Source organism: Labrus bergylta, chromosome 1, assembly GCF_963930695.1.
Source record: "Labrus bergylta chromosome 1, fLabBer1.1, whole genome shotgun sequence".
NCBI classification, from domain to species: Eukaryota; Metazoa; Chordata; class Actinopteri; order Labriformes; family Labridae; genus Labrus; species Labrus bergylta.
The window spans coordinates 26,830,811-26,848,112 of record NC_089195.1 but is presented as its reverse complement, the minus strand read 5'-3'; the positions used below and the strand labels follow the sequence as shown (position 1 = coordinate 26,848,112).

Sequence of the window (17,302 nt, the reverse complement as noted above, 5' to 3'; positions counted from 1 at the left end):
GTACAGTGGGTACGGAAAGTATTCAGAGCCCTTTACATTTTTCATTCTTTGTTTCATTGCAGCCATTTGCTAAAATCAAAAAAGTTCATTTTATTTCTCATTAATGTACACTCAGCACCCCATCTTGACAGAAAAAAAACAGAAATGTAGAAATTTTGGCAAATTTATTAAAAAAGAAAAACTGAAATATCACATGGTCATAAGTATTCAGACCCTTTGCTGTGACACTCATATTTAACTCACATGCTGTCCATTTCTTCTGATCCTCCTTGAGATGGTTCTGCTCCTTCATGGGAGTCCAGCTGTGTTTAATTAAACTGATTGGACTTGATTAGGAAAGGCACACACCTGTCTATATAAGACCTTACAGCTCACAATGTATGTCAGAGCAAATGAGAATCATGAGGTCGAAGGAACTGCCCAAGGAGCTCAGAGACAGAAATGTGGCAAGGCACAGATCTGACCAAGGTTACAAAAGAATTTCTGCAGCACTCAAGGTTCCTAAGAGCACAGTGGCCTCCATAATCCTTAAATGGAAGAAGTTTGGGACGACCAGAACTCTTCCTAGACCTGGCCGTCCAGCCAAACTGAGCAATCGTGGGAGAAGAGCCTTGGTGAGAGAGGTAAAGAAGAACCCAAAGATCACTGTGGCTGAGCTCCAGAGATGCAGTAGGGAGATGGGAGAAAGTTCCACAAAGTCAACTATCACTGCAGCCCTCCACCAGTCGGGGCTTTATGGCAGAGTGGCCCGACAGAAGCCTCTCCTCAGTGCAAGACATATGAAAGCCTGCATAGAGTTTGCCAAAAAACACATGAAGGACTCCCAGACTATGAGAAAGAAGATTCTCTGGTCTGATGAGACCAAGATTGAACTTTTTGGCTTTAATTCTAAGCGGTATGTGTGGAGAAAACCAGGCACTGCTCATCACCTGCCCAATACAATCCCAACAGTGAAACATGGGGGTGGCAGCATCATGCTATGGGGGTGTTTTTCAGCTGCAGGGACAGGACGACTGGTTGCAATTGAAGGAAAGATGAATGCGGCCAAGTACAGAGATATCCTGGAAGAAAACCTCTTCCAGAGTTCTCAGGACCTCAGACTGGGCCGAAGGTTCACCTTCCAACAAGACAATGACCCTAAGCACACAGCTAAAATAACAAAGGAGTGGCTTCGGAACAACTCTGTGACCATTCTTGACTGGCCCAGCCAGAGCTCTGACCTAAACCCAATTGAGCATCTCTGGAGAGACCTGAAAATGGCTGTCCACCAACATTCATCATCCAACCTGACAGAACTGAAGAGGATCTGCAAGGAAGAATGGCAGAGGATCCTCAAATCCAGGTCCAAATGAACTTTTTTGATTTTAGCAAATGGCTGCAATGAAACAAAGAGTGAAAAATGTAAAGGGGTCTGAATACTTTCCGTACCCACTGTATGTAAGTCTCCGAACATTCACAGTTGCCATAGAAATGAGCTTGCTTTAAGCCCCTGGCCCTCTTTGTGAGTTTTATGCTGAGGGAGAGCTGATGAGGAACGCACACTGCATTCACTTTACAGCTTATTGTTTCCTTATATCTTTTGAATTATCATTACCTATGTGCAAGTGGACATTATTTTTTTTTTTTTTGCTTTTAAAATCAGGACTGACAGTGACAGTGCAGGAGCAACAGAGAAAAGCCTTATCTTTAAGAAACGAATTAAAAAATGTATTTTTAGCAAAGCATGATTTCAGGATTTTAGTTTCTTCCCCCACTTTAATTAGCATTCACAGGGCAAACTAGCCGACAAAGTAGTTGGAAATGAGCCATGTGTTCTCCCCCCCTGTCATCCTGTCTATAATGAATGCATCTGTCAGCTCATCTCTCTGGGCCCTATTTTGACTGATGGCTGATTCCACCATTTCCCTATAGCACAACTGCTACTTTTTTTTCTTCTTCACTCTTTCTCTTCCCTCCCTCGCTTTCAGCTTTGGGATGTTGAAATCATTTCCATTGCTGCCATTACTTTGTTGATGAGTACAGCTGTTTTTAATTGTTGAGGGTTATCATGTTAAGAAGGAACATCTGCCTGAGATCTCGTCAGCTGTAAGTCTTTGTTTAGACTAACAGTTCAAGATTATCTGTGAATCCACTCGCTGCTTTCCTGCTAAATGTCTGCAGGCGATGCATTCAATTTTCATTACCTTTGTTGTTGACAGTTTACTGCTCTCTCAGGCACTGGAGGACACACAGCCATTGTAAAGAGACATCACTTAAAGCTGGACCAAAAATACATAGATGTATATAATTATTGATCATATTTTGGATAACAACCTAGCCAAAGGTCAACAATCAGTTAAAGCAACATTATGGAGGAATTTGGCCCGCTAAAGTTCTCCAGAATATATGTGAATATTTTCATTATACATATCCTAGATCAGGGGTGTTTTAAGTGTGGCCCGAGGGGCCATTTGCGGCCCGTGACTTCAAATGAAGAATCAGAAGATTTTGGCCCGAGGCCTCGATTAAGATTGGCACATTATCTTGTTTTTCTTTTTCATGTTAACAAGGGCTGAACAATATTCCTAAAATAGAAAATGTTCAGTAACATGTTGTTGTTTTTTTTAAAATCTGCAGCTTTTACTATTTTCCACATTTTTTTGTAAACGATGAAACAAAACTTATGCACAAGTTTTTGCAAACAAGCGGACTGTTGTTTAACGATTTAATGACCTGAGCTAAATGCAGAAAGCTTTTCCAAAAAAATGAACCACGTTACAGGATTGATTCTGAGAAAAAAACAAATAAAGAAGAATGGAGAAACCAAAATATTTGATTTCCTTTTATTAAAGGGTTTATTTAGCGAGCCTTTTGATTCTGATCTACAAATCCTGACTATTTTTTCAACTATATTCTGAAAAAACAAAACCTGTGGCCCGTGAGCGATTCTAACACAACAATTTTGGCCCGCAAGAAAAAAAGTTTTGGACACCACTGTCCTAGATTATACTACTACTATTATTACAAGATTAAAGTTGTTAATTTACGTTATTAAATTTGTAAATTGATTGAAATGAGGCCATGTTTAAAATTATTACTCTGAAGTGTTTCATAAGAAGAACAGCCATCCGCCTGCACGAACATGATGAAAGCCGAACCCTCAAAGACATTTCCTCTGTCACAAAAGAGACAATTTCTTCCTAGTCAGCATGGTTCTTTCTGTGGAAAAGCCCCGGTTTCTAGCAGTATGTTTTTCAGGGTCCTGGTACTTATGACAATGTGATGCGGATGTAGTTCCATTTCTTTATTATTTATTTAAAATAACACATTTATTCTAATAAATGTATGGCTTTAATCCTGTAAATGTATTATTTTAATTCTGTAAATGTATGACTTAATCTTGTAAATTCAGATGTTTATTCCCATAGATTTATTACTTTAATCACAAAATCTAAAAAACAAAATCCCCTGTGGCATTAATACTCCTTCAGAGGACTCAGATGAGCCCACCATATTTTTGTATTTCTTTTGTTTTTTTCAATTTTAATATTTTCATATTCCATCTTCTCTGTGATTGTTTGTTTGTTTTAGTGATTTGAAAATGTTGATAAGGGAGCTTCAGAAACGCCCCAAATGACATTCATGACAAAGTATTAGCCAATTAGCAGATTACTACAGTTTCACACAATACTTAGACAGACATTAAACTCTCTGGGGAAAAAAAGTGTTGTGTTAATTAGTAATTTAGTAGTAAATGGTCATGTGGGCTTCCTTTGTTTTCTTCAACTTTGGATGTGTACTGTGTCAAAAAAGGCGGGGAAACACTTTCTCAAAGGCTTGGCCAAGCAGTAAGACTGTAGCAGCCCTGAAGGTTTAGAAGTGTCTTGCTGATATATCACTATCCAGTGAGCGCTCGGCTACTTCTCTTGGTGTTAAACAGTCAGATAATCCCTGGCTTTTGTCCTGACATAAGCTTGGCTGCCATGCCTCTGTCTGCAACCCCACACATACTGATTCAGTTTGTATATTTTGTAACATGTCACCACACGGGACAACAGACACTTCTCTGAAGACAAGGGGATTTCCTTTAATAATAAACAATACGTGTCATCATTTTTTGGGGTTTTGGTCAAAAGGACTGATTATAGGATTGGTTATTTCCAATTCCATTATTTTTGAAGTGGTAAACACATTTTCTTTCAATCGGGTGATCCGATTCCCTTCATTATTGGAGAAAACTGTTAGTTATAGGTGATCAATAGTCAATGAGTTATTATCAATATCTGCCAATACTAGTTGTCCTTCAGGAATTCAACCACCTGATGAGAAAAGCCTCATTTATGCGCTCTTTCCTTACTTCTAAAACTCCATTTCCCTGACCAGTGTTTTGTTGTGCAGGAAACGTTTAATGAAAGCTTTGAGACAAGATGTCAAATGTATTTGTCCTCAGATTGTCGACGATCAGTCAGTCCCCCCCTCCCCCCCCACCCACCCCAACCCCTTTCATTTCTCTCCTCTCACTAATCATCTTCCCATGCTCCCTGATAGAAATCATATACGAGAGCTATTACTTAATTTTTGATTTGCTCAGGCTGTTTCCCCTCAGCCGTGGCTCTAGCCATTTATGGTGTGATTGCTCTTGACATTTTAATAAGAAACTTTTCTGTGCTGACCCCAAGGCACCTTCTGCTATGTGTTCTGAATCACAAGTGAAACATAACAAAAACTGAAATGCAACTGTAAACATCCAGAAATCCAGCTCAGTGTTCCCTTTCAAATTAAGATTCATGGTTTAGTCTTTGCATGCCTTAGGACTATTTTGAACAGCAAAAAAGTCAAGTAAGCTGATGGAATCTTTTCCTCTGATTAGGTATGTCTAAACATTCACTCTTTATTTTCCAATCCTTTGAATGTATTCCTTTTTTTTGAGTCATACACTCAATACCGCAGATGTTTGAGACGGTTAATCTCATGCATCTGTTTTTGAGGATAAAGCAGGTGTCTAATCCTGCAAAATGCCAACAGTTTTCCCATTTAAAAAAAGCAAATGATGTAAATCAATGCTAATCTTATCTTTGAAGATCACACAGCCCTCCCACCATTCAGTGAACAACACATTTATTTGTCTGTCAAGTTCTGTTAAGCACATGCATCATTTTTGTTATTTCACATCGCTTTGTGCAGTTAGTATCAGGAGGGATTCAGTGTTGTTAATTTTTGCAGCTCCTCCTCTTTTGATTTCAAGAGTAAATAGATGCACATAATACAATATGCAAGATGGGGGGATGGGAGGAGGAGGTGTAGTAACACTCAGTACATCTACATGATGTTTAAAAAAAAAAGTAGGTTTTTTTATGTAAGTCCAACTAAAACTGGACTTTAGATACATATAAACATGTTAGTCCAACTGATATCGTTCTAAAGCAAATTAAATTAGGAATAGACACACCTAGATAATACATTTGGGGTCAAATTACTCTGCATGTAAACACCTCAATAAGCCCCTACTTGGCATAGTCATTCTGTGCAACCTCCACAGCTTTGACCCAGAAGTCGAGCAGCATAAATTCTTTGAAGATAGCTGTGAAAAAAACAAGACAAAGGTATCAACAGGGCGAAATGCTTCAGCTAGAACATGTAGCTTTTAAGTTGTTCATGTTTTTTCCATTCAACATACCACCAGTTTGCCACTTGCTAAATTGTTTGTCGATTGTTTGGTATCTGACGTAAAAGGTCTAAAAGGAGCTGAGCAGATCAAAACCTGCAGTAGCAGTGTACTTCCATCAATATATCCTTTCTCACCTAGGTGCGTTTTATACTAAGACAAGGACAGTAGGCCAATTTAATGGCTTAATTGAGCATTAACTTTAGCTGGACTTAACTGTGCATGTTAACCTACTGCCAAGAAATTACAATTTGGGAATAGCAAAACCATTTAATGCACCAATGTTGCCAAATCCTCCCCAAATTTCTGTACTAATTTCATTTTTCAAATGATTGTAAAGGAAGCCAGAAGTCTAATCTGTATTTTATTGGTTTATTCATCAAATACAGGAAGACTACCAACAGTGTGCATATGCTCAATCAATGTTTGGCGACATTTAAACGTTACTCATTGAAATATTTCATTTCCGATCCAAAATGATCACTATTCTGCCTCCAATCTTCTGTGGAAGCTTTCCACAAGATTTTAAAACCTGACTGCAGGGATTTCTCCCATTCAGATACAGGGGCATGAGTGCGGTTGAGCACTCATGTTAAAAAATATGGCCTGGCTCTTGGTTGACCTTCCAATTTATCCTAGGTGTTGGATGCGATTTAAGTCAGGGTTATGCCAAGGCAAAACGTCCAAACTGTGGAAAATCATTTATTCATGGAACCTGTGTATGAAAGTTCAGTTTTGCCCTTGAGAAAAAAAAAGAAGAAATCCCCCAGTTTCTCACTGGCAAAATGAATATCTTGTGAATTTTGGCACGTTTAAACCAGAGTATAAATTCCCAGAATGGAAGCCTTATATTGTCTCAAGTATTGCTTTATATTAAATTGAGTACACAAGCCAAAACAATGAAAAGAGGCTAAATACGTCCACATACTTTGGCCATATAGATTAATTCATTTTCTTCTAAATAATTTCTTTATATCTCTCCATCTACCTGCCTGCCTGTCTTGTCATCTATCATCACAGAAGCTTTGGCTCTCTGCTGTTTTTCACACCTTATCTCCTCAACCCACGTGCTGCCAGCCAGCATGCTAATAGCACTCTGGAAAAATAAAATGTTCGCATGCCAAATTGATCTCACAGATTAGACTCAGGACACAACTGCAGCAGCCATAGCATTCCTAACATAATCTCAAAATATCAATATGTAAAACAAAAACCTGTAGCATTCACAGCTTCAACCCTTGTGACAGCTGCACCCCCCCTTACTTGTAATGAGTAGAGCCTTTGCTATCTATTGGAATTCCAGGTCTATCTCCTTTAAGTGTTAGTGAAATACAAAGGGAGTGTTGGAGGGGAGATGGAGGGGGTGGGGCATGGAGGGAGGGGAGATGTGAAAGATTGAAGATGGATTTCTGTGGGAGTGGTGTGTGGGCATTAGAATGCTGATGGTGCAGGAGAGACTGTGACTTGGGAAATCACTCGTCTGTATCATTTCTTCACTCAAACCCACCGTCAGAATCAGTTTTCACTGCTGGGCATCCACAAGTATCGTGGGTCCTAGCAATCCTCGACATGCTTCTTAAGCATATATATATATATATATATATATATGTGGCCTATACCTGCCATTAACAGCTGAGTTCAGAAGCAACAACAACAACAACTCGTAACTTGAAAGAAACTTTCTACCAAAAAGCTGCTTAAAAATAGTTTCCAGGCTTAGATTTGTCCCATTAAATCAATTGGTTTTATGCTGAGAACTACAAAAAAGTATTGTTGAAAAGGCATTTTGTAAAAAGTTTCAAACCAAATCTGTGCTTCAGTCGTGAAGTCAAAACAAGAATTCATTCTAACAAAATCAGGATACATTGAAGAGACACGTTCTGGCTCTGGTATGTACATATTCTGCTAATTAGGCTTTTGCCTTTTGAAAACTATTCGGACTATTTAACGGATTTCAGTGGTTGAAAAAAACTTGATTAAATAACATATGCTGTGCCCAATTCCATCTTTTGATGGATATCAACTGTAGTTCATATAGTGCGGTTATGTTACAAATTCAAATGCACTCTGCATTTCTCTTTCGCTGGAAAAATGTATCTCAATGTGACAGACATCAATAGAGCAGAGTTGCTAATCTAAAATCTGACATGAATATTTTATTGTTATGACAATTCCTCACAGCTCTTCCACTTTTTGTTTTTGTACTTCAGTAGCACATTTGCATCTTTGAGTGTGCTAAACTTTGTCACTGTCCCGAATGAACACACTTCAATCCAAACTTGATTAGAATCAATGGAAACAATAAAAATAAGTATATAATCATTTATGACACTGATGTTGATTGTGGAATAGACAAGTAATTCACATGTAAAATGCAACCTACTATCATCTCCTCATATCACTATATTTCTTTATTTGTTGTCATGAGAACATCTTGTAGTACCAGTTATGGCCTGCAAACAACCCCAATCTTTTTACGCCTCCGGAAAATGACAGTATGTTCTGCCACAGCTCCCCCCAGCGCTGCAGCAGCACTAATATAGTGTGAAGATAGTTCTGGCAATGCAAGATTTTTATCTTTTCTGATTCCTCACCCTTACCACCAGGCAACAGGATGGCAAGGTTACACAACTGCACCGATTCAACACTGTTCCCTGATGCGTATGGGGTGGTGTTGGTGGTTGGGGGGGGGGGGGGATACATTTCTCACACTTTAAAAATGCTGAGGTTTATCAGCTATTCAGAAATAGCCCAACATTATTGGTGTTGCAATGCGTATCAGTACACATCTCTTCATATCAATGATCAAGGCTTATAGAGTCCTGGATAGAGGAGTGCTTAAAGAGAGTGTGGGCTTGGGGTTGTTTACAGCATTTGCAGACCCGTCATGGCCACTAGACTGTCCAAATCTAGTCTCTTTCCAGCAGCGTAAGTGATGGATTATCTGCCCTGAGGAGGGCATAATTCACCATTGTTCTCCTCCACTCTGTCGGCTGGCAATTAAGTTTGTAATTGCTGCAGGTTATTTAAGTGCCACTGACAGACTAACATATGCTTTTTTTGTTGGTTCAATGAAATTTCCCTTGTCAGTCACAGCTATTAGTCTTCTCTGCCCTCTTGTTCAACATTTCTAATTCAGGAGTATGGTCACAGTGTTTGCCTTACCTTTAATTATGGGAGGTGGCCTGAGAAGTCAAACAAATCTCTGTTGTCCGTGTTGTTGATTAAAGACTTAATGTCATCATTTGTTTGCTGTTATTAATAGTTTAGTGATGAAGATTTCTTTTAGTTTACATTCACGCTAATTGATCTGATAATGTGTTTAAATTGCTAATGATGTTGGTGTGTTAAAGACTTTCTACTAAAGGGGATTTAATAGAATACATTCACTGATAACACTGCTATTTTTTTTCCTGCTGGAATTGTTTTGTAACCATTACAATTGCAAAACCATACAATAACAACAATAATGTATTAAAAGGCACATCAATCTTGATTTATATTAATATGTATGTTTACAATGTCATCTTTACATTTAATGGTAATCATTACAAAACTGTGAAAAAGATCAAAGTGTTTCATTTTGGGGGGTGCTTTCAAAACAAAAAAAATTGCTTAAATAAATGTTGATGCCACATTAATGGAGCCGTTTTCCCTAAAGTGTATCCCTGTCTGGCTTAGCACTGGTCTCATGTGGCTAACTCCCTGTTTGTGTAAGATAAAGGACTTAAATGTTGTGCTTTCTATACCGTTCCCTCTGGCATCTCATCAGATATCTCAGTGAGTAGCATCAGGGTCCATTTACTGTCTTATAAAACAACCGGTCCCCTGCCAGTTTGGTACAAAACGATTCCATAAACAAAGACATAAGTCACAAAGTCTGCCCTAGTAAAAAGCCTTATGGGAAAAAATGACACCTTACAAGCAATTTACACTCCTGCCCGTTGAGAGTTCTCCTCCCCTTTTTCAATCTCCCTCTTTCTTTTCCCCTCTCTCCGTCCCTCCAACCCCATTATGTTGCAAAACCAGATTCATTACAATTCTAAGTGATATGTAATCATTGCCAAATGTAATACAGTGAAGTCATCTGCAGTATTATTAACAATATGACCTCTTCTTCCGTCCATATTTCTTGCCATCTATATTCCAGTTGAGAAAGGCAGTGATGGACCACATCTCCGACTCTTTCCTGGAGACCAACGTCCCTCTGCTGGTGCTCATCGAAGCGGCTAAGAGTGGAAACGAGAAGGAAGTGAAGGAGTATGCCCAGGTGTTCCGCGAACATGCTAACAAGCTGGTGGAGGTCAGTCATGAATTATACATGGGGGCACACACATATACCCACATCTGTCTATTCTTATTCTCCAGTTCAGAAACTAGAGGGTTTATTCAAGTTATGTGCAAATATATGAGCAATGCAGGTCAAGTCACCATAACGGTGCCTAGGAGGAGATTTCAACAGACAAAGGTATTTCTGCTGCAGAGGGATACAGACCTTCCTCATTAAAAAGGAAGAGAGAAAATCCAGTATGTGTTACATATCTAAAGCCTTAATATACATATTCCATCTTCTGAAGGGCTCGTTGCATGAGTAGTATACAATTTTGATGTAAAATGCAACAATTCAGGGCACACTGCATGTATGAAACACTGCTTAGCAGATGTTTAATAGAAACTGAAAATTGAGCCCCCGAAAAAAGTGCATGTTTACAGTATCAACATTTATACATGCTTTCAGACACACGTACAAACAGCATTTTGTTTTCACTAGTTGAAAATCAGCTTTTCTTCTAGACAGTATAATCAGGCAAAATCAAAGCACAGCACAATTCTCAACATATCCTTCTTCTGAACTGTTTGTTCAGACATTTGTGGCAGAAATGACACCGCAGCCACAACATCAAACTTTAAACCATTGTTGATTGCTATTTTAATTTCAGAAATGACATGCTTGGCATTCAGATCTGTTTGCAAATCTCAGCTCGCTTCGACTACTGTTGCTGCTTACAGCTTAATTTTTTTTTTTTTCCTTCTATTTTTCATCATGCTGATGCAAATTGCTGACCACAATTCAGGCTTCATACTGCCCCACACTAAGTGCTTCATCAAAGGCTAAAATATTTACAAATGTTCACTTTCTATACCTGTGGTTAATGGTGAACAACTTATAATCTAATCAATTATATATAAAGCTTTCAGTTGGTTGGTTGATTATCTTCTTTATACTATGAACACATACTGATTGAAAGTTATTGTTAACATTTGGAAAGCTATTTAGCTGTTCCCACAGAGGTCTCTATCTTCTGTGTTCTTTGTCTTGGTTTAAAGCAATTGGTCATACTAAGGAACTCCTAAGAAGATGCCTGGATCCAAATTTGTTTCTTTTAATCACATAAATGACAACTGCTGTCAGCACATTGCCCCCTGTAAGCATACTCTTAGAGTTCCTGTATTACTTTGTTGAAACACTTTGTTTGTTTGTGTGACTTTTACTAACTTTGCTCTAAAAGAAAGCCTGAAAACACAATCTTCAAAAAAAATAGGTCCCAATTAGTGTATTTGTTTTTTTACTGAAGTCAATGATGAAGTATCATCATTGTTCATAGGATTCAACATCTGCCCTCGTTATTTTTTGATGTGTGCTCCTTTATCTTGTTTGGAATGTTATAAAACCCCTTATTTTGTTTCAGATTTTTTTAAGTCAACTTCCTGACAATCAACCTGAAAACTTTCTTTCATAAAACTCTTTAATAATGTACCAGAAACTGGTGGATGACTTCACCAAAGTGTTTGGTTCAGTTTAGCACAGGGTACAAAGGCTTCTTGGAGTCTTTGTGTGATGTCCTGTACAGGCTTTCCCCATGTGGTCCTATGCTGTTACATTTCTTTACAATGTCACAGAATTCCTGAGAGGAATTAGGGTAGTTTTCTGTCATAGGCCATGGGTTCGATGCATCATCATTTGCTACACCCTGTTGGAGGTTGGGGACCTGCAGTCTGAGGCAGCCTTTCAGTTATGGTTAAGAATTGTGGTCAGAAGATGACTGGTGCCAATCATGTTTGCAACTACCCCCACACCCCCCCAAATAAAAGTGCATCAATGGTAAGGAATACATGAATCCTAGAAAAACTGTTGGTCTTGGTTGACTCCGGTGACTCCTAAATCTGCTGAATAAGTCCAGATGGACTGCGGCCACTATGGTCACTGTGGACGTACTTAAGGAAGACAGCTGTGAAGGACTTTTGATCAAGCTCGAAAGAAGATCTGGCAAATCATTAGATTAGACAGACAGGAAAGTCAAGGCCTTGCCAGGCTGTTCTAGGGAAGGTACAATAATTGATTATCCCAAATGAAGATGCTGTCAAGGAGTAAAAGGAACCATTTGATTAACTCTTGTTGGAGGCACCCAATATAAAAAAAAGTACTTGGGGTTGTTCTTAAGTTCTTGCGCTATCACTCTGCTCAGCTGTTGTTGGAAGCAACATTGTCTAAGATTGGCATCACATGACTAGGACTTTTTTTGTCTTTGATACTGAAAGAGACATTTATGATACCCTTGTAGAACTGAGGCTAAATTTTGTCAGAAATAATATAATGGGCAGGTGGACATATTGGTAGTATTAACATTGTGTAATATAGTTACATATTTATAACTAGGAACAATCTATACGTGCCTATCCATGATTCATTGGAACAGTCTATCTTCACAAACTGCAAAGATGTGATAAGGAGGACTAAGTTTCTTAGGTTGTGTTTTTTTCTCACTTCAGTTTATACTCTAAGGGGTTTGGCACATTCTTTCAAGGTTCATACATTTAAGATTCAGATAGATTTTGCTATTTGCTTCTTTCCCATGCCTAAGTGCAGCAGGAGAAAAATGTCCTGTGATAGATTCCTGTGTCCTTCAGTGGGCGTTGTCTTTTGTTCCCATGGTCCCTTTCGAAGGAGTCTTTAGAACTCATATTGTGTGCCTCTCTTTACATACCAGCACTTAAAACAGTGTTGCTGCCTCCTTTGACGTCAGCCCAAAGAGTGAGTGATTTGTGTGCCCTTTTGGTTCGCCCCAGCTGTTTGCTGATGAGGAAGGATCTGAGTGATACTACTCTCAAATTCTGTCCTTTGCATACAATGATGTTAAAACTTTGTTTAGCCCAAGGGCATTTCAGTCTGCTATTGTCATTATTAACAACAAGCAGGGGGAGGTAACATTGCCTTTGCTCTGCACAATTTGTGGTTCATTTTACAAACCATATGGCGATATTGAGGCAGTTTTTGGTTTTCTCAGAAGATAGAGTTTATGAGTAAATCATTGGTTGTCCAATGGCTTATCAAAAGCCTTCTGTTTGGTAGCATATTGAAATATATTTGAAGTGTATAAGGGTGCTGACAGTTTTTTGCAAAACAAAAATGTTATCAATACTTAAATGTGAGATTTAGATAATTGTGTAGTGAAATGAGAATAAATTGGTACCTACATATACAATGCCGGTCATGAAATAGTTTGTCTGGTTTCACACCAAACCTGAGAATGGGTTTGAAGGTATTGGGAACCTTGGATATGCTCAATCAGGACTAGATGACTCATGTAATCAAGTTTTAACATTCCCCTGGTCACTGGTATGTCCCTGTTGGTTTGCCTGTCAACAACTGGTCTCTTATGGTGAGTCATGTTTCAAATACAACAAGCTGTATAGTCAGAAGCTGACCCTGAAATGATCACGATATGCATTGCTCCATGAGTCAATGAGGACATTTAAAAAAAAAGTCAGTCTGCTGCCCCTGCCCTTCAGTCGGGAAAAGATCTGCAGGGTTAAATAGGTTCATTATACTGTCAATGGTAGAGAAGCACACGCATACAAATTTTGGTTTCATGATGTGATGAGGTGCTTTGTCAATTAAGTCCTAATAGAGATCTCCAGCTGTGATCGTAGAGCTACAGTTATGATGCCTTTTTGGCCAGTTGATGGAAATGAGTAATTAGTTTGGTTGGGCATGAACAAGGCAATCACACTTTTAAGAATTAAATTATTTGAAAGAAACAAATCAAAAGTGCAACTGGAATCTCTAATAGGACACCTCATCAGATTGTTCTATACTTTAATACCGTAGAACCAAAGTGCATTACTTTGTCATTTTCACACTTAAAATGTGTTTTTTGTTTCATGCAAATATTGTGAAGAGAAGTTTAAGAATGAAGTATTCACTACAGATGGGAAATTCACAAGGCCTTATGTGCAACACTCAAGGCCTTATGTGCAACACTTTTAGAAGTGATGTGCTTATAAATTATAGTTCCTCTATAGTGATACAATTATATCAGATACCAATATAATCAGCATGCCTCTTGATCTCTAAACTATGTTTTCTCCTTGTCTTTGCAAAAGTATGGTACAAAGAATAGGTATATTATACTACATATTGGTTAATACAGCATATAGAGCATAAGCTATGAATTGAATTGTAGAATTCAATGTGTTGGTAAGGTTGCAGGACTACATTGCAGGTCTATGCTTGCTATATAGCTAACACTATCAAGGCTACTCTACATACTTGGCAATATCATTGTCATTGGTGTTATCATCATTTATCTGGCCTGCAAAGATGTCGTAATCATAACCTCTCCCGTCACAATAAGACATAATAACATCCTGATCAATGTCAATGCTGTCATCTTCCTAATGTCAAGGTGGTGTTGTCTTATGCCATTAGCCAAGAGTTTGGACATGAATAGTAACAAAGCAAAGAATGCCCCTCTTTATGTCGACTTTGTTTTCATTTGATTCAGCTCAGTTTAGCTCCAGAGTATACATTATCTCTCTGTCTTCCATCATTGTTCTCTTCTCACCTCATTGTCGAGCCAAGCTCACCCAAGGGGTATCCTAATCACATCTTCTTGATTATGCCATCTTGACCAGAGACAGGGAAGAGCTAATTATTATGCTTGGCTTAAAGACATGTAAGGGATCTGTGAAATGTATTGCAATGAACCTGCAATTTCATTTATCTTCTTGGTTTGTCTTATATTTAAACATTTATAATGTACCATTCAAGTACCAGCTGTTCACATATCCAGTCATATACTTTCATTCCTCAAATTTGACTAAAAGTTTGATTATTTCAGCTATCTATGTTGGTAAAAGGACAATTTGTATAACGTGGGGGATGTGTGGTAAATGCAACTAAAAAAAAAAATGCATCCTTGTTTCATTGGTCTAATGACACAGGAGTTCCAAATTAATTTCCAATACTAACTGCCAGAAGAATTACACAAACCTAACCCATTACTGTCCAGGTAATTTTTTTCCCTGATACAACAGCAAAATAACCACTCTATCTTTAAACGTTCAGCCTATCTAAAACCCCTATTTTATAATTGAAAACTAACCTACACATACCCTTGTTAGGCTCAAATATTAAGTAACCATCCTAAATATCCTTCGTCCATTTAGTCATAAGTATACAGCATTTACCCACATTTCCAGTCAGTTGGTCAATTTGACTGCAGTGGATGAAGATAGTATTCGTATTTCCAAAGACAAAAAAGAAACTACCAAATTTATAGCCCAATCACTTGCCACAGCATTTTACAGTTTGAAAATTAGACTCTTGATGAAGCCTTGAATGACCTGAACTATGAAATCAACCGTTCTGAAGGATTCAAAAGAAAATTTTGTCTTTTTCTCATATTCCCAAACATCTTGTTCAAAACCATATTCATTTTACCACATCTACGAGTATTAAATGTATCTACAACTCCAAAAAATGGCAAGACATTTTTAACATTTCCTCCAAAATTGTATAATCTATGCCCTCTCATCTAATGTTTTCCCACATCCCCACTGGTTTCCATTAATAAATAATGTGTACAAAATCCGGAATTTCAAAGCAAGCTTCTTGTCCAACACGGTGTATGTTGACCACACTCCATTTAACTCTCACTACATTCACCTTGCCAAGAAACTATAGTACAAAAACTCTTGACCTCTACACAAGTACATGAACACAGATAAGGGCCAGTTAGGGATGGACCAATACTACTTTTTAGGTTGTGATGCCTGGGCTTTGGGGATCTGACGATACAGAGTGCAGATTCAATACCAGTGTTAAATAAAAAACACCCCATTCCTGATATGACTCAATAATAGAGTCTCAACAGCTTGAAATGTTTTAACCATTTAAGCTTTAACGGAGCTACAAATAGCAGATATTTACTGCCATTCGTTTTAGATGGAATGTTTTTACCCAGAAAGGGTGGCATCGTTTGGGCAAAGTTTCCAGATGTGTTGCTCTCATCAATACTGTGGAATTGATACGTTAGATCTATCATCCAAGGAACAGCTTAGCTTAATGCATTGAGAAGTGGTTAATTTGGAAGTACTATTCGTTTAGATGGTTTATAGTTTGATACTACTTGTCATTTTTGTCATGATGTGTTTTTTTCCATGGATATGATGTTAACATGGAAATAATCTAAATAGAACCTTGCAAGTCTTGACTCTTCTATCCATTCTGTATCTTTGAATATATTGGTTCTGTTTCTTACCCTGTTTAACATTATGCAATGTAGAGGCATGAGAGCCAATCTCCCTATCCAGATCCTTACATTGATGCTGCAGGTCTGAGCGCTCCATTGAATTAGTGCTGCCCACACCAATGTGCTCTTACTAATTCAGAGTGAAGATTAATATCCAATCTTTGAAAGTTACCATGGTTCCCTTTTTAGTGCTGCTGCAGTGACAAATGTATTCGTGCCAGCAATTCTTGGACATCTAAAAGGTGTTACGCTCCATCACTATTCGAATGTCAGAATGAGGTTCGTCTCTGACCTTGACTCCATCTAAAAGGCTTTCTGGTGAAGAGCTGGGATGTTATGAGAAACACCTCTTTTCCTTTTCGGCTCTCCAGCAGGGCCGTACATCTTCTATGCTCTCTAACAATCAAGAACAGAAAAGCTTAATAGAAAAACAAGATTTAGAAATGGGTGCAATGTACTTTGCTTTATTGGGCTGCTTGGCTCTTATTACCTCTTTTTAAAGTGTGGTTTGCTCTTTTGATTATCATTAACCGTCCTTGTAGTGTTTCTGTGTGCATTTTTTAAATCTCTTTTGTGAATATCTCACTACACTACTTTCAAGTGGTTCTACACTTATGTTTTTGACTTGCTTTTTTGATACCTGAACTCTAACAAATACGATTCATATTTAGTTTTGTCACAAATACTGCAACAACTGCTTCATCACAGAGTTATTATTACACCACTAAAGTGCAAGAAAACATATTTACTAGAGCTGTCAATTGATTTAAAAAAATGTACCTGTAGTGTTATATCTTTATCTTTTTTCAACGTCAATCAATTTTCACAGCATGTGAGCCACATGTGGCGGTAGCTTCTTGTCAATGAATGATGTAACAAAACAATCAAAGAGGTCATGCTTCTGAATGGCTTTTGAACTCTTACAAGCCTTTGAAAAAGAGACAGGAGTAGATTCACATTAAACAGGAACGACTGCACACGCATGCATGCTTGTGTTCTCTTCGTAAAGGCAGATAGCTTACTGAGGAGAGATCAAGGGGCAGACTTATTAATCGATCCCGGATGGAGTTGATCCCTTGGATGGATGACATAATAACAATCATAAGCCGCTGAACATCTTGGC

At 38.2% G+C, this 17,302-nt stretch overlaps 1 protein-coding gene across 1 annotated transcript in view; it reads left to right on the top strand.

The window, feature by feature from the left end:
- ctnna2 (catenin (cadherin-associated protein), alpha 2) overlaps positions 1–17,302 on the top strand; it is a 337,796-nt gene that overhangs the window by 254,633 nt on the left and 65,861 nt on the right. Inside the window, exon 9 of the mRNA XM_065958018.1 lies at positions 9,795–9,947. Within this exon, the coding sequence (XP_065814090.1) occupies positions 9,795–9,947 (153 nt within the window). The remainder of the gene's footprint in view (positions 1–9,794; positions 9,948–17,302) is intronic.